Consider the following 18,747-nt stretch of genomic DNA (forward strand, 5'->3'; position numbering starts at 1 on the left):
TGTAAGCCATGTAATGGAGGGAGAGAGGGGGAGAGAGCGATATCAGACTCCGTGGTGCTGGACTGGTATTGAAACCTTACCGCTCTGACTCTGACAGACAACAATAAGTAATAATAATAATAATAATAATCCTTTGGCAGAAAACATCCATGTTTTGTTCCTTTTTTAAATTAGATCCAAAAGTTTTCAGTAGCATCAACAGTTTGACATTGTTATATCATGCCAGTCGCAAATTCCCTTCAAGTTAATTGTTTGCACCTGCTGTGCTGTGCTGCTGGGAGCAGCAGGCGATGATCTCCGCCAGGCCAGGGTTGTACCCATGCCTGTGAAAGTCATAGGCTGTCATAGTATTAGTGGCCATTTGGAATGGAATCTGCTCAAACTGGCTGATACAGAACCAGGGCCGGTTTCTGCTAAGTAATATAACTCCACAAATGTATCGTTACACTCCTAAACTCCAGGGCTCCACTGGCGGCGTCGCGCTGCTCTGCATCTTGACGCCGTCATTGACGCCGTCACATTGACGTCCGACTGGCTCCACTGAACGTGAATTTGTTGATATTTCAATCAAAGATCAGATGAGGATATGGCATTAATATCAACTGTAAAGTTATGCCTAATTTATCATTTATTATGTGTAAAGTGCTGAAAGAAGTAGCAGATCTACAAGATCACAACACGTCGCATGCAGTCAGGACATGCCGTTTTGTGAGCTTGTAGATCGGCTATTTTCGGTGCACACGCACCGCCACGACAATGTATAAAAATCTGGCTTTAAGTGTTCAGAGAACTTCAGACTCAGTCACTCACATGCTGACCTGTAGTTGTTTCCCAGCCTGTTGTGTTTATTCATAATTTTATCAAAGTAAGACCACGTAATTACATTTTTTTTTTGGGGGGGGGGGACATCTAGTCACCCTTGTGAATAACGTGAATGGATAGCCAACAGCAGAAAAACACGTAGGCTATATAGTCTACATTTAAATATAGCCTACACTGCATTTAATCATATTTTATACATGCCTGGACGTTGTGGATGGCGTCAAAAAATTGAACCGGGCGATTTTTGAGTTTGGACGCCGTCACGGGAGTGTCCGACGTTGCTGTTGCCGTCGGCAGTGGAGCTTCCTTCATTGATTAAAACCGGAGCGTTCCCAGCGCTGACGTTGACGCGACGCTCGACGCGCCCGGTGGAGCCGGGGGGTAAGCGGTCGCTTAGGGCCACAACCACTAGGGGGGCCACATCAGAGGATGGTTGTGCTGGGTATAACTGTGCCAAAATGCAGCTTTCTAAGCATTTTGGGGAGTGTGCACCTGGATGAAGTATTTCTGCTTTTATGTAGATAAGGGGTCAAGGACCCCTTAGCTGATAAAGAGATGAAGCAGGGACCCCATACTGTATATTCTTATTTCTTAGAATGCTTTCCATTCTGTCATACAGAAACGTGAATGGTGCTTGCATTGTAGTCTTGCATAGAACCTTAACATTCTGTGCAGCTCACAAGTCACAACCCAGACATCATCATTGAAATTGTCAGCCAGCTCTGTGCAGTTAATTTGGAGAAGTAAAAACTCCTGACGAGATACATAACATAAATGTGTGACAATGTAAAATCCATCATGCCACAGAATGGTGAAGTAGAGCAGTGTGTTCGTCAAAGCTTCTTCACAGCTTTCATGACATCTGACAATTCAGCACTAATTTCATTGGCAGCAACTGACTTCCTAGTCCCTGTGTAGCAGTTTAACCAGTGACCTGTGTAGCATGCATTGCCTCCATCAGGTGCAGGTGCACATATTGTAGGGGATTTAATGGATCCCCATTAGCTGATGTTGGAGCAACATAGCTAATCCTCCTGGGGTCCATATCGAGGGCTTGGAGCGCAAAGGGCCTATGTGACATTTTTGGCGAAAATGACTTTTTTACATCATTTTAAAGGTCTCTGCGAACTCTATCAGATGGTGAAAATCTTACGTAATAATATTTTTTACTTTTTGAAATAAAGCCTAAAAACCAAAAAGGCTCATGTGAAACCCTTCAGTTGAACTTGGAGCGCAAAAGGCTTTAGTGCACGTGTAGTATACCAAACCAGACACACTGTGGCCCTAATAGGCACCAAAATTTGGCACAAACACTGTTCAGGAGCCTGCCATGACAATAGTCACACCAGGGGCCTTGTGTGGCCCCCAGGGACCACATTAGGGCCCCTGGTGGGCCCTGGGTGCCACAGGGGAACAGAGATAGTAACTTGCCAGAAACTGCTCTGATCCGCACCAAAAAAGGATTAATCAGGGGTCTGCATTCAGAGTGGCCACACCAGAGGCCATGTGTGGCCCCCAGGTGCAAAATCAAGGCCCCCAGGGGCCCCTGGATGCCACAGTTTCACCGTTGGTCCACTCTGCACCAAACGTGGCACAAACACTGTTCAGGGGTTTGCCACAACAAAAGTCACACGAGGGGCCATGTGTGGCCCCCAGGGGCCACATAAGGGGCCCCCAGGGGCCTTTGGGTGCCACAGGCGCACTGTTGCCCCATTACGCACCAAACTTGTCACAAACACTATCCAGGGGTCTGCCCTGAGAATAGTCACACCAGGGGCCACATTAAGGGCCCCCGGGGGCCTCTGGATACCACAGATAAACTGATGCCCCATTACACACCAAACTTGTCACAAACACTTTTCAGTGCCATATTTGGTGCAGATCAGAGCAGCAGTGCCACATTGGGGCCCCGGTGTGGCACATGGTGTGACTAGTGTTATAGCAGACCCCTGAACAGTGTTTGTGCCATATTTGGTGCAGATCAGAGCAACGGTGCACCCAATTGGCACCCTGGGGGCCCCTGATATGGCACACTGAGGCCCCTGATGTGGCCTGTGAGGTGGCCCCTGGTGTGGCTATTGTCATGGCAGACCCCTGAACAGTGTTCATGCCATGTTTGGTGCAGATTTTAGCAACAGTGCACCTTTGGCACCTTGGGCCCCCGGGGGCCCCTGATATGGCACACTGGGGCCCCTGATTTGGCATGTGAGGTGGCCCCTGGTGTGACTATTGTCATGGTTGACCCCTGAACAGTGTTTGTGCCAAGTTTGGTGCAGATTGGAGCAACAGTGTGCCTTTGGCACCCCGGGGCCCCTGGGGGCCCCTGATATTGTACACTGGGGACCCTGATAAGGCCTGTGAGGTGGCCCCTGGTGTGACTATTGTCATGGTAGACCCCTGAACAGTGTTTGTGCAAAGTTTGGTGCAGATTGGAGCAACGGTGCACCTTTAGCACCCCAGGGGCCCCTGAGTTGGCCCCTATTGTGCCCCCTGGTGGCCACATGTGGCCCCTCATGTGACTATTGTCATTGCAGACCCCTGAACAATGTTCATGCCAAGATTGGCACAGATTGGACGAACAGTGCACTTTTGGCACCCATGGGCCCCCAAGGGCCTCTGTTTTTGTAACTGGGGGCCAAATGTGGCCCCTGGTGTGGCTACTCTGATGGCAGGCCCCTGATTAGTGTTCATGCCAAGTTTGGTGTGGATCGGAGCGGTTACTAACAAGTTACTGTCTCTGGTCCAGTGTTATTATTTTCTGAATGTCACTTAGACCCTAAACATGAAGCAAAAAGCTATAAAATGTTAGAGCGCAAAGGGCCTAAGTGACGTTTTAGCTTACACGTATTAGTTTTGTATTTTTTTTTTATTGTTTTGTACTTTTTTATGTATATAACTATTAAAATATCAATTCCTTTTAGCTTAATCTGTATAAAAGTACAGACTGCTTACGCATGTTGTTTTTAATAAAATAGTTACAGTCAATTAAAACTTTGTTTTTGCTCTCCTGTAAAATTCTGAAAATGTCACATAGGCCCTTTGCGCTCCAAGCCCTCGATATAAGAAACATACAAATATCCTATAAAAACATGTAAATACAAAATTACAATGCATAATAAAATAATCTATGACGGTCTTGTTGAACCACAGTTGCTCTCCACTTTGCTCTCATTCAATACAAGGTCTGTAGGTTAGGTTGCTTTGCTTTCTCATCCTGATAAGTCTGAAAACGTTTCAGTTGAGCATGGCAGTCTCCATGTTTCTTGTTAAAACCAGAGAGCACGAAAATATCAAATTAAGTATTCAGTAGGCTACTCGCAACACTTTTAAAAACATGCAGCAGAAGAAGGAAATGTTAACTCACTCAGACATATTTTAGTCCGGGAGCCAAATGGTGATTTTTGGCTGAACGTGGATTCGCCTGTAAAAGTTTTTTTCTCAACTGATTCTTGTAGCTTGGGGTCACCTCTTAAGGATTCAAGATGATGACCAGTGATATCCATTGAGCATTTTTTATTATTAACCCCTTAATGCCTGAAACACAAGAAATCCACCCAAGAGGAAAATACCCAGAAAAAGATTTTTTTTTCTGGGTATTTAAGGAGGATCTGAGGGGTCTAACTAGGGGTTTATCATGATGCTGAATCCATTGCAGGCATTTGTTTTGCACAAAAAACATTCCATTAAGGGGTTAATAATAAAAAATGCTCAATGGATATCACTGGTCATCATCTTGAGAGGTGACCCCAAGCTACAAGAATCAGTTGAGAAAAAAACTTTTACAGGCGAATCCACGTTCACCCCCACGGCTCCCGGACTATTTGGGTGTGAAGTGTGATTTACATAGGATATTATGCAAGTAACACTCAAAAGTGTGAACTTGCTACTGTAGGTTCTTTTGACAGTCTTTTTAACAGATGAAACTATCAAAATGATTAGGGCTTATTTATTTTTTTATTTATTTTTTATTTAACCTTTATTTAACCAGTAAAAACACATTGAGACATAATCTCTTTTTCGAGTGGGAACTGGCCAAGAGGCAGAAATAAAAATGACACTAACTTTGCTACACATACAAGACACCAACAGCAAAGATAAAACATCCATGATACATCACTAATACCTAAACTCCAGGGTGATACACTTTACATAATATAAAAACTAGTTTACAAGCATCAGGTAATACTACACTAACAGTATGCGACCTGTAACAAAAAAAGAAAAAACACAAAATGAGAACCTAATAAACATCAGTACAAGTGCAAGTGTTTGTGTATGTATCCAAGGTGATTCTTTTAAAGCTTCTCAGCGGAATTAGCACGGCCAATTCGAGTCTGGTCTGAAGGTCGTTCCACGACCATGGACCAAAGAAGGCGAGGCATTTTTTGCCACCCTCAGATGTAAATGCCGGTACTATACAACGTAGCCAGGCATTTGATCTGAGATTTAGCCCATTTTTCAACAAATGCAAATTTGGAGGAAATATAAGAGGGGAGCTCACCAAGTATCGCTTTATAGACAAAATTATTCCAATGCTGTAACCTGCGAGATGACAGAGAAGACCAGTCAACTGCAGCGTACAACATGCAATGGTGAGTCCTAAAAGGCAAGTTTGTAATGAATCTGTGGATCACTATCATTAATTTTCATATTTCATGATTTGTATTCAGCTGCAGTCAAGAGGTGTCCCTGATTTTTATCTCCAGGAGTTCCGGCAAGAACTTCAAGCCACTTTCACCCCTGGTTTTGGGGGGGCCACCAATGGAAATCTAGCTTAGGGCCACCAGAATCCTAGAACCGGCCCTGTACAGAAGCCAGTCATTGCAATTTTATTCATTTTCATTTTTTCATTTCATTTGAAAGCTGGGGATCATAGCTACAAAATGATATATTGGTTGTGGAGATTGACCCAACAGTTTTGAAGATATGGCTTATAGAATGATGCCATGCTGAAATAGGACTTTTGAGATATTCAAGTTTTAAATAAATTTCTAACCTGCAATGACCTGACTCCGCCACATGGGGAGCAATCTTCAATTCAATCTTCAATTCAAAGAAGCTTTATTGGCATGAGAACACAAACGTTTACACAGTGGTGGAAAAAGTACCAACATTTTATAATTAAGTAAAAGTATCAATTCTGCAATGTAGAATCACTCTGTTACAAGTAAAAGTCCAGAATTAAAAATGTACTTGAGTAAAAGTACAAAAGTATTGGTATCCAAATGTACTTAAAGTACCAAAAGTAAAAGTACAAAATGTTTGAAAATAGCAGATCTACAAGCTCACAACGCGTCGCACCACAATGCGTTGTGAGCTTGTAGATCGGCTATTTTCAAATAGCCTTGGTATAACATAGGGCTAAAGTGGTTTATGTATGTTTTAAAATGTAGTTATTGCTCTCTAAAAAGATAATGCCACAACAGCATCTCAAGCATTATTGGGCTAAATGTAAAGACGCTACGCTGCGCCAACCGTGAATTCAACACAATCTGCTGTTACGCAGTTTAACCAATTTGCTACATACGTCTACACAAACGGTCAGATTACAAAGATAAATTGCTTAGTGAAGGCTCACAGATGTCACCATAGGGTACGCTCCAGCAGAATGTCCCGTAATGATCGTATTATTTAATGAGGAGCATTTTAATCCGATCGGTCGTCGTTTCCTTAAAAAGGTATTAATGTATCTAAGTGCAGTACACCTCGCAACCGATGGGGTCGCATGGCTGAAAAACAACAGAAAATGGCATCTGATCGGATTAAAATGCAGTTTATTAAACAATACGAAAGATCCGGGTAATTCTGCTTGAGCGTACCATACTGTGACATCTGTGAGACTTCAGTAAGCACGTTATCTTTGAAATATGAAGGTTTTTGTAGACGTACGTAGCAAATAGGATTAACTGCTCAACACGAGGGTGAAGCATAGGGGTTGAAGTGAATGTATTACGTGCGCAACAGGGCTAACTGTGCTAAATGTAGCATAATCAGTGTTTGTGTAACTTCAGTCAGAAGAATTATCTGACCTGATAATAAAACACAATCTACAGGCTTAACCGCCTCGCGTTGTGAGCTTGTAGAAGAGAGCAACAATAGAGTTGGGTCACGTTTTATTTGTTTATAGCCTGCAGCTAGCGCTGCAGCTAGCGCTAGCTAACGCTAGCTAGCGTTAGCCGTTAGCCACTCATAGCCAGTCAACCAGAATAGTCTACTCTAAAGTCAACTTTCCGACGGCGAGTGAACGATTGCATTCCATCCATGTTTTCTTGGCTGTCAATTTATTGTCCAAAAAAACAAACGCCCTGAACGTTAGAATATTAGATAGTTTAGGACGACACTGATCTATTCAATGCTAAGCTAACTCAGTGACAAAGGAAGCTTCCGCACCGGAGCATACGTCACAGGCGTGATTCAAAATAACGACGTGGTTCGGCCAGTGGAGACGCCCCTATACTCTATAGAGACGCCCCTCTTAACAACACACACGCATATAACTGTTAAAGCCTGCACAAGACACTTTTGTGCTGTGCTCAAAATAAACTTGACACTTTGAAAGGCCTCTCATTTTATTTATCTTCTGTGCTGGGTGTTTTTTTTTATGGGTTTGCATGGTACGTAAAGAGAAATTAGAATTAGTGAAAACGGCTCACAACACACTTTGAAAAGATAAAAATATACTGTCTTGTTTTGTTCACTACTAGAAAATGCAGACATAACTTAGAAGACATAACTGTTTATTTACAACAGCCAAACATGTAATACAGTTGTAAAACATGGGCTGTAGGAAACAATTAAGGAAACCATACAATGTGAATTAACGTTCATACTCAGCATTTGGCTAACTCAGCATTTCCTTATAGCTTATTCGAATTCACCTTTACTTTAACATTAAAACCCGAACTACTGTCATACTGAAGATAACTTATAACGCGCTACGTGCCTGACAGAGATGACAGCGTCCCCACCCGGGTGCCGCCACGGGCCAATCAAAGGCAAGCGGAACGAGAGGGGCGTCTCCACTGGCCGAACCACGTCGTTATTTTGAATCACGCACGTCACAGACGTCTCCAGGCCGCTCCAGGATCATTTCACCAGCGTAGAAGAAGAAACAGCGGAAGTCAAGAACGGCGGAAGAATAATAAATAATAATACACAAAATCATACATTACGTGGTTAATAATTGTTCATTTGGAACACACATGGCATTAAATTAATGGGATAAATACTGTGCGTTGCATCGCTAAGTAATGGAGTCCCGATATTACCGCATTTGGCTACAAACGGCTAACAAAGGCTGGCTAGTTAGCATTTTAGCTAATATAAACTGGGAGGACTAACAGAATTATGTACCGATCTCTCACATTAATTAAAAAAAGTCTTATTTACATGCAGAGTTAAGCTCTGGCGTTTAAGTGAAATGTAGCCTAGATATTATGAGATGCTGTTGTGGCATTATCTTTTTAGAGAGCAAAAAAAAAAAAAATCATTTTGGCTACAGGGAATAATGACAGTCCCCGAGATGACTGGCTGCTGGGGGTGCTGGGACACATATATAAACATGCTATGTCCAAAACAGTTCCTTAACAAAAATAATAACAAATAAATAAACAGCCGATCTACAAGCACATAATGCACCATATCTCAACGCGTTGGGAGCTTGTAGATCTGCTATTTTTACTCTTATAGTGCAATCTCTTCTATGATTTTTTTGCTTTTTGCTTGTTTATTATCAGGGAAAATAATGGGATTTGTTCATTATCCTTATGGGACTACTTGACGAATGTTCCGGGCCAGTGGTTACAATGGTTACAATGGGGCCAGTGGCAAATTTCCCTTAACAACTTGGACGCCAGTCGACTTTCAGATCAACTATCTCACTATGGACTTCCCTGCCAAGCGACTTTAATCGACTTTTATATAAAAGCATTGTTTAAGCTTTTATTTGGGTTAATAGACGGAGCGAAATGGTTAGCTTACCGTCGGCTGGTATCAACACGTAAACCGTGAAAAAAAAGGATACGATTATGACGTCACTGCTAAACCAGGCCTTCCTGTTTACATTAGCCTCTGCTAGCCGCTAGGCTCAATGCAAACCATCCGACCCTTACGCAGCTTCACTAGGTCGGATTTTGATTCGGAAACTTTCTGTGTGGCATCTGTATACGTTCCGGTGCCCATACCGATGGTGGTTTTAGACGATCAAGCACGAATTGAACAGTATTGAGCTCAGATGGCGGCCCGCGGGGCTCCCATTGTAAGTCAATGGGGAGCGATGTCACTATCCCATCCTTGAATCTTGGTTTTTACATGGGGGCTTCCACAGTCTATGGTTTTAGTGTTACGATGGCTCGCTCTAGTGGTCATTTTGTGGTATGGTATATCATCCTGGCTTTGAAAATAATGTAATCATGATGATAAAATATAGCTATTTCCTGGCGTTATAAGCGCACATTCATATTTAAAGGAGCTATAGTCAACTTTTTCATTGTAGGGCCGACTTTGTTTACATCCCTCATCAATCCATAGAAGAGGAATGTAAACAAAGTCAGTCTGACATGGCCAAAATGATTATTTTATCATTATTTTACGCTTTTTGTGGTAATTTTTGAATAGAAACACATGTATGAAGCTGATATTTTTATAAAACATTTTCGAAACATTTTTATTTTAGCATCCGTTTTTCAAGAAAAAGTTGACTATAGCTCCTTTAAATTTGGCTGGCAATGGTTTAATGCCCCTGGAAAGACAAAATTCAAATCACTAGTCTAGAGCTGTCAAATCATACAACAGACTTTCTGACGTCACCGCCTGGCCAAGCCCACATTGGGACCACGCCCACATTGGTGTCCCCCCATGTAATTTTCCCTTCCGGCTCGCCTGGGTTGTTAACCTTCTGTTTTGAAGGTTTACAACCTGATGACTAACTCTACAACAAAGAAGACTACAAATGAAAAAATTGGAACATAAAGATATTGAGAGTTAAAATCTTGAGGAGTTCTTTTGAACTAAAATCTGTGGGAACTTGACATGCATGTGGCTAAAGACATGTATTTATTTGGTGTTCATTCATTGAACTGTTGTGGGTTGAAATCAATTGACTTGTTTGTGGTTGCATTGAAACTTTAGTTACAAACATAACTTGGGTACTTTGATTTGACCTGACTTTTGCGTTTCCATTTCGTAAATACCGATGGTTGATTGGATGTTGCCGTAAATACGATGGTATTTACGAAATGTGATTAGTTTCGTGTGATTTTTTTTCTCACACCAGTGTGAGTGGAGCGGTGGTGTCCATGCATTTCAAGGTTGTGTGTATGCGTGCATTTACTGTACATTTCAAGGCTGCTCAACAGTCACCCAGCAGTATTGCAGGCCAGGCTACAGACACGCATAGCTACACACGGACCACCGCTGAATATTTCTGTGGTAGACAGAATCTACCTGGCAACCCTAAAATTGGCACTTTGTATACACACACGCGTTCTCCCGTAGCTTGATCTACCTACGTTTATTGTATTATCAAAGCAATAAGAACATAGAACAAATTGGTCATACTTGCTAAGCACTGTCAGGTTTACATAAAAAAGGTGGTACTCTCACTATGGTATTTTTCCTCCTGTAAACGTAATGTGCACAAGATATTTTAGAGGTTATTTTACAGGTTCCAGTCAGTGTTTTATGTGTCTTTAACACCGATGGTCACCGGTTCAAGTCTCACCTCATGCAGACTAATTAAATTGCATATTATAGTGCTCGTAAGAGCACTGCTTCTAGTTTTTCTTTGATTTCTTTTCCCACTTTTCCCTTGCTTTCCCTTGCTGCTTTTTTGCTTTCCTGCTTTTTCTGGCTTGGCCACTTTATTGCTGCTTGCAGCTATATTTAGTGGCCAAGCCATGCAGTCTGCAGTGGCAAAGGCCACTCATTGATATTGTACTTCATTATTAGTGGCCAAGCCACAGAGTTGATATTGTACTTTTTCTCTATTCTTCCGCCACTTTTTCTCTAGTGGCTTGATCGTGCTGTCGCTTTTTACGAAACTCGACAGTATGGTACAAATCCAATGAGTTAATATAAAGATTTTTCTCAGAGAGACAAATGAAGAGAACATTTAATAACAATTTTATTATTAACCTTTCTCTGTCTCTGTAAGTGTTAAATGGCTTTATATTATGAATAGTAATGTATTAATTTCTTGATCGCCTCTTGTCTTGATTGTTTAAACACAACATCATGGGCCACTATGCTCGATAACAGGCTTGATAAGCCCAAAGCTTGATACCGGGTACTCAATACATCTATTATTGGGGTATCGAGCTACCCTTGTTTAGGGCTCCATCACTACGCAAGACTAATGACCATATAAGCAGTTCCCAATGCAGTTATGCCCAAATATGGAGTGTGTTGTCTAACCTCAATGTGTCATCATGGCATCAGGCGCAGAACAAATCAGTCATCAAAGTTCCATGTTTCTTTTGTACATTTAAACATTTGTTTTAAACATTTTTACATAAAATGTAATTTAGCTTCATTCAGTGATACTTCAAATTCATCAGACAGAGCAGAAACCCCTTCACAGAAACCTTAACATATTGTTTCAATCTAAACAATATTTTCTCTTTGTCTTAAACTATACATTCCATTTTATTTTGTCAGCTGGAAAATGACAAGTGCTGAGAGAACGAGAAAGTACAGGGAGAAACTAAACAATGACCCAGCAAGGAGAGAGGAGCCAAAGGGGCGAGACTGCATTTTCTACGAAGAGCAGGAGGTTGTCTGTGGCATAGCAGAACCGCAACAAGGCAGCCGGTTTGCTACCCTCACCAAATACGACTGGCTGATGTACAATACAGTCTAAATGTATAATCTAATCTGATCTAATACTTTTGTACTTTCACTCACTGGACTGGACAGTGGACAGTGTTAAGGTAGGACCCGAGACAAAACTAGCGAAAATAGCTGATCTACAAGCTCTCAACACGTTGTGCTGCGAGAGCTTGTAGATCAGCTATTTTCGGAGTTGCGCAACCCAGCACTCTTTAGCTAGTGGAGATGTGGTGTAATGTCATGATTCCTAATTACATTTGTTCAACACAAAATGCTGTGTTCAAGTTCAGGAGACTTCGGACAAAAGCAATTTACCTGAATGCTGAGTTCTGTTTCCACTAACTGGTGTTAATAAAATGTTGCCTTGGCTCCAAGTGTGGCTATGCGCCTTATTGTCTCTTTAGGATCCTTCTGCCGTGGGCCGGCAGAAGACTTAGGTGTGCGTAGCATTCCTGTGCACATCCTCATCATCCATCTACTACTACAATTCTTTCTTATCCCATGTTAAAGCCCTACAATAATATCCTGTTCAGAAATATTAAGGCCATGTTATCCTGGGTAATTGTTTAATCAATCAGTAAAGTTCAGTACTCACTAATAGGTAGGTTAAAACACAGTTTGTTTTGACACATGAAGATATGATCATACGGTGTGACACTAAATCATTTGGTGTGACATTCCAAATAGTGAAAAATCATACCTTTATTAATGATTAAACCAAAAAAATGTTTATGGATTACATAGAGAATATTATCAGGAAGAGTCACAAATATTTGTGTAATTTTAGAGAAAGTTTTGACAGAATACATTTAAAATATGTTGTAAGATCATGAACATGGGCCTCACACAGTGTCGATTATGAAAAAAATTTACAGATATAATTAATTTTCAAAAAACTATAGTGGATCACTGGTTAGTTATGATAAAGGACTTTGATAAAGTGAGTAACTTAAGAAAGATGTACTCCATTTTCATTTTATGAACAATTATTTTCATGTCACACCATATGACGATTTTAGGCACAAGTACAACAAACTGCTGAATAAAGTCTGATTCCAATAAAATATCTAAAAACAAAATGTATTTCCATAAGGTTGAGAGTGAGTAGAACAAAAGTAAATAACTTTTATGCCTGCAATTTAAAGTTTTTTTAAAAACACATTTTTTGGGGCGTCACGTCACTGACCCACATGCCAAATAATTTCCCTTTATGATTTCTTTTGTGTCAACTGCTTTAGGTGCATGGTCATGGTCAGACAAAAACTCACTTCCTGGTTAAAACTTATTTGGGCACCCCTTGTAGGATGCGTTAAGATCACTCAAGACTCAAGGGACATTTGTACCACATTTCATGCCTTTATGACATTCATTAAGGTGTCTTTGCTTCATCTGTCAACATTGTAGGTGGCCATTTTAAATTAGTCAATAACTCACTTCCTGTTTCAGATTATTTTGGAAAACCCTACTAGTATGTGTTAGGATGACACAAGGGACATTTGTGCCCAGTTGCTTTTATGAGATTCTTAAGTTGTCTTTTGCGTAAATCGCCATTTTCAATTTTGTCAGTAACTCACTTCCTGTTTCAGATTTCTTTGGGCACCCCTTCTAGGTTGTCTTAGGATGACACAAGGGACACATATGCCAAAGTGTATGCCTCTATGACATTCTATAGGTTTTTGAGGCAATAGCCAACACTGTAGGCGGCCATTTTCAATATTGTCATTAATTCACTTCCTGTTTAAGATTTCTTTGGGCACCCCTTCTAGGGTGTCTTAGGATGACCCAAGGGACATTTGTGCCAAATCTTATACTTTTTGGAGATTCTTTTGGTGTCTTTTGAGTCAACGGTCAACAGTTTAGGCGGCCATTTTCAATTTTGTCCATAACTTACTTCCTGTTTAAGATTTTTTTGGGCACTCCTTCTAGGATGTTTTAGGATAACCCAAGGGACATGTGTACCAAATGTCATGCTTTTTGGAGATTATTTTGGTGTCTTTTGAGTCAACGGTCAACAGTTTAGACGGCCATTTTGAATTTTGTCCATAACTCACTTCCTGTTTAAGATTTTTTAGGGCACCCCTTCTAGGATGTCTTAGGATGACCCAAGGGACATTTGTGCCAAATCTTATACTTTTTGGAGATTCTTTTGGTGTCTTTTGAGTCAACGGTCAACAGTTTAGACGGCCATTTTGAATTTTGTCCATAACTCACTTCCTGTTTAAGATTTTTTTGGGCGCCCCTTCTAGGATGTTTTAGGATGACCCAAGGGACATGTGTAGCAAATTTGGTGCTTGTATCCAACGCGTAATGGTTCAACCCTTATTTCCCCCTACTAATATAGGGTTAAAGTGGTACTGATTTTATGCTATATTAACTAGAGGTTTTTCACGGGTCCAATTTGTCAGACCTGTTCCAAATTGGACCAGCAAAAATGTTACCCGGAGACGAATGGGCTGGGCTAGTATTGGATTTCTGAGTTCCGAACCCGAAAAATAGAGTGATTCGGTTACGGAGCCATACGGAACCGGCTGAAAGAAGAAAAGATTGTCGGACATTACCGTCAGTCTTTGTTTACATCCTGCTCACATGCGTTCCATGGGTCGGCAAAATCAGGTTAAAACACGTTAATTTAATTAATTAATTACGGGCAGTGAACTAATTTAGCAGTGAACCCGTAATGCCCGTTAGGGGTTCCAGAAACCCACTTTGAGAACCCCTGGTTTAAATAAAGTACTATGGTGAATTAATAGGTTTGGACCGTGCAGGTACCATTTATGCTTCAAAGGATCATTCATTTAGTGGATGTGAGTGAGGCAAATTAAGTACTGTATTAATCATACTCAAGTGACCCACTTTTTTCTTTACAACATGGTTCTCTGATCATTGCCAAACATCTTGTACACACTGCCGGTAGGCTATAGTAGGCGAAAGAAAGAAGTTAAAGTTATTAAATATTTGAACTTTAATTGTATTATGGAAGTCAATGGCTTCGATTGGGCTGCATGTAGGTGTCCTAATTTGGAGTCATGCATCATAGATAAAATCATGATGTCATATACAGTATGAATGATGTCAGAAGAGAAAATATTGTATGTCTCTGGGACCCGAACTAACATAAATACATTTTGAGCCAATTAATCAGCGCCTAGTTAGAAGTGCTGATTGCTTATTGTACGTCGCTCTGGATTAAGAGCATCTGCTCAATGCTTAAATTATAAATTGTAAATTGTACAAGCTCACAACATGGCAGCTTCCATTAGACTGCTCGTCCCGAGAGCACTGCGTGATCCTCGCGTAAACATTGCAAATATAAATCTAAACATTAGAAAGCTTGAGGGACGGCGGCTAAGATGGACGACGTGTAGCCCAGCGCGTCGCCATTTCAGCGGCGACAGTGCAGCGGACAGGAGAAGCGCACACTTTGGTTTCCAAAGTGTCCCTGAGGCCGAGAAGGCACAGCGAGTGTACGAGGTGTTTGAGAGTGTGGCCCAGCAGTACGACGTGATGAACGACGCCATGAGTCTAGGCATACACAGACTGTGGAAAGACAGGCTATTGCGCGCCATGAACCCTCAGCCCGGAGCACGGCTCCTGGATGTGGCCGGAGGCACGGGCGACATCGCCTTCCGTTTCCTGGACTACGTGAGCTCCCAGCAGGACCGCCAGCGGCAGCAGAAAGCACTGCGGTTCAAGCAGACCCCGTCGTGGCAGCATGGCGTCTCTTGCAAGCACGCTTCAAAGGACCGGTCTGGCGAGCCCGGCAGCCAGGAGTCTCGGGCTGTGGTCTGCGACGTCAACAAGGAGATGCTCAAAGTGGGCGAGCAGAAAGCTGCCCGCTTGGGCATCGGTGCCGCCGGCTTGTCCTGGGTGGTGGGAGACGCAGAGGAGTTGCCCTTCGACGATGACCAGTTTGACGTGTACACGGTCGCTTTTGGCATTCGCAACGTCACCCACGTGGATCGAGCACTGCGCGAGGCCCTGAGGGTACTGAAGCGCGGAGGAAGGTTCATGTGCTTAGAGTTCAGCAAAGTGACCAATCCTCTGCTGGCTAGGCTGTACGACACGTACAGTTTTCAAATGATCCCGGTGCTGGGGGAGGTGATCGCGGGGGACTGGAAGTCCTACCAGTACCTGGTGGAGAGCATCCGCACGTTCCCTGACCAGGAGGAGTTTAAAGGGATGATTAAGGACGCTGGTTTCCACTGTGTACAATACCACAACCTTACTGGAGGAGTGGTCGCCCTTCATTCTGGCTTTAAACTGGGACACTTGCATCCACTGGCCCTTTAAACAACAATGTGTTGTTTGTAGGGGTGTAGCCATACATTTTAACGACGATACGATACGCATCACGATACATGGTTGACGATACGATACATGGACGATATTGGTTCATTCATGGTGATACGATACGATTCGATATAGTAACTATTTAGCAAAGAAATTAAATCTGTGTTAAACGTGTCAATAGTGCATGTTTTTAAGGGAAAACACTTTTTTTATGGATATACAGTAAATAAGTAAACACTGATTCTCTAGCAAATACATGGACATTATATTTCAACACGTGGTCAAACCCGCACCTTGACATAAACACAAAGATTACACAATTTATCGATAGATAGCTATATGGAATGGAAAAGTAATTAGACCCCTCTTTTAAATTTTCCTTCTTAAAATTGTTAAATACAAGGCATAAATAAAATACTTAGTTTCCATACAATTAATTATTTGCACTGCAAAAAGATTCAATACCAATTATCTGCATTGTAAAACGATACCGATACGATACAAAGCCAAAACCGTACGATATTTGCTTTTGCATATCGATATAGTGGATCAAATTAAAATCGATGTTTCGATTCAGTTACTATATCGTTACACACCTAGTTGTTTGGCCTGCAGAAGTGCAGACCGCTTTAGCTAAAACGACATATCTCAGCCTGAGCACAGCCAGAAGAAATTGTTCACTTTTTTTTACCCCAAGATTTCTTTAAAATAGCAGATCTACAAGCTCATTGTGAGCTTGTAGATCTTAATGTGTTAATGTCTTCAGCTTACTGCGGAGATGACATGTGGTATTACTTTTTTTACAACAATTGGCCGAAGGGTGGCTCTGTAGGAATCCTTTGAAAGTGCAAACTTTGAACAGGTATAGCTCATGCTCTGTTTGACATACAGCCATGAAACCTGGACACACATATGCGTCTCCTCATGCCGAACAACTTTGCCACTCTGACTTTTGACCTCTGACCTTTAGATCTCCCACCATTTTGAATTATATGAAAAACAGTAAAAATCTATCTCCTCCTGGGATTTTCGCGTCACGTGCACAGAACTTTTTTCACATGAACTTTGGACCAATATCTATCCAGACTCTGGTTTGAGACGTTTTTTTTTTCTTTTTTTTCAATTCAATTAATACTGTCGTTTTTATGCAAATTACTGTCTTAGATTTTCTGCCATTTTGAGCAGTTAGTAAAACGCTTAGAGCCGTTTTTATCCTGGGATTTTCGCATCACGTGCACAGAACTTGTTTTACATAAACCAATATCTAAAGATCTGTCTGATCGGAATTTTAAAAAATTGAAACATTCTTTTTTAATAATTCAATTAATATTGCAGTTTTATGCAAATTATTCTTCTGCCTCTAAAACATACAGCAAAGTCGCATTTTCATGATGAGATTAGTCGAAATATCACTGAAACCAATCTTACCCCAATTGGCCAAAGGGGGGGCGCTAATTCGCTATATCATTTTGAGCAGTTTGTAAAACGCTTAAACCCATCTTTATCTCTGGATTTTTTTGCAATTTGCATGAAACATTCTACACGCAATCTAGGGACCTTTATCTAACATGCCTATGAAGTGCACACAAAAAAATAAAAAAATATAATAATAATAAATATAGCTGCAAGCAGCAATAAAGTGGCCAAAAACTACGCACATTCCCACTAGGTCAAGGAACAGATGCCACCCTTCTCACATTGGCCTGTTATAGCGCCACCAGCGGGTCAACTTTTGCATAACAGATTTTTTGAACAAAATGCCTCAAATCACGCAAGCAGCATCAGATTGCTGTGAAAGGCCCAAGAACATGTGGCACCCTTTTCATATTGGCTTATTATAGCGCCAAAAAAGGCCAAAAAAAACTACCTGACCTGCCGGAGACCTGTTCTCAGAAGAACACTGCTTCTAATTTTTCTTTGATTTATTTTCCCACTTTTCTTTTTTCCCTTGCTGCTTTTTTGCCTTCCTACTTTTTCCTGGCTTGGCCACTTTATTGCTGCTTGCAGCTATATTTTATTATGTATTTTATCAATAAATCATAATAGCAAATCAATTGAAATCATGTGTCACACAGTACTCAAATGCTTGTCAAATATGTATGCGAAGTGAAGTCATCAACAGAAAACTAATAGGGTCAATCCATCTAAGCAAAGACATTAATTATAAGTTGTACAGTATATAGTAAAGAGCAACATGATTTGAAATATTTATGTAAATGATAACAAATAACAAGGCATGCATTACATGAGCAAATAATACCATTAATTAAGATTACTGCATGCAATTGATTTATCAGAGCTGATTAATATTGTAATGAGTAATGAGGAAAAACAAGTAAATGTAAAGTTATGGAGAATAGAGCCTCAAAAGCTGTGAACTTTCAACTGCTGTGAAATCTCGTCTCCGGAACCCGTTCGCTTGCATTACAATGGAAGTCCCGCGAGAGATGAGATTTCATAGCACAAGCTTTTACAGCAATAATGGTGGCGCTGGATGTAAACAGACGAGGGATACAGACTCTACGCATTACATGCTACAGGCATGTAGTGAAAAAGTTACTTTCGAGCGAGATAAAAAAAAAAACAGATTAATGACTATCGCGGTCCTGTATGGAGCCGTGGTCGGGTAGGAAATGCTGGACCACCCTGGAAGCTTCCAAAAACATAGCTACTTTTAAAGGTAGGAAAGTAGTTTTTCATCAAAATTCTCCTTTAACGATATTTAATGATAAAATGTGTTACTTTTGTCAATTGTCATCTTCATAGATGGTGATCAGCCACAACACAAACTCACAGTCACAACAACTG

The 18,747-nt window shown here is 41.2% G+C and overlaps 1 protein-coding gene across 1 annotated transcript; it reads left to right on the top strand.

The window, feature by feature from the left end:
- Positions 1 to 15,039: 15,039 nt before the first annotated feature.
- On the top strand, positions 15,040 to 15,939 carry LOC308301972 (2-methoxy-6-polyprenyl-1,4-benzoquinol methylase, mitochondrial-like; the record flags this gene model as incomplete). The annotated part of the gene is made up of 1 exon (XM_080746118.1): positions 15,040 to 15,939. Exon 1 carries the CDS (start codon positions 15,154 to 15,156, stop codon positions 15,937 to 15,939), a length of 786 nt encoding a protein of 261 aa, XP_080602244.1. The 5' UTR covers positions 15,040 to 15,153.
- Between the last annotated feature and the right edge of the window lie 2,808 nt (positions 15,940 to 18,747).

This window comes from Nannobrachium achirus (assembly GCF_963921795.1).
Source record: "Nannobrachium achirus genome assembly, chromosome: 17".
Taxonomy (NCBI): Eukaryota; Metazoa; Chordata; class Actinopteri; order Myctophiformes; family Myctophidae; genus Nannobrachium; species Nannobrachium achirus.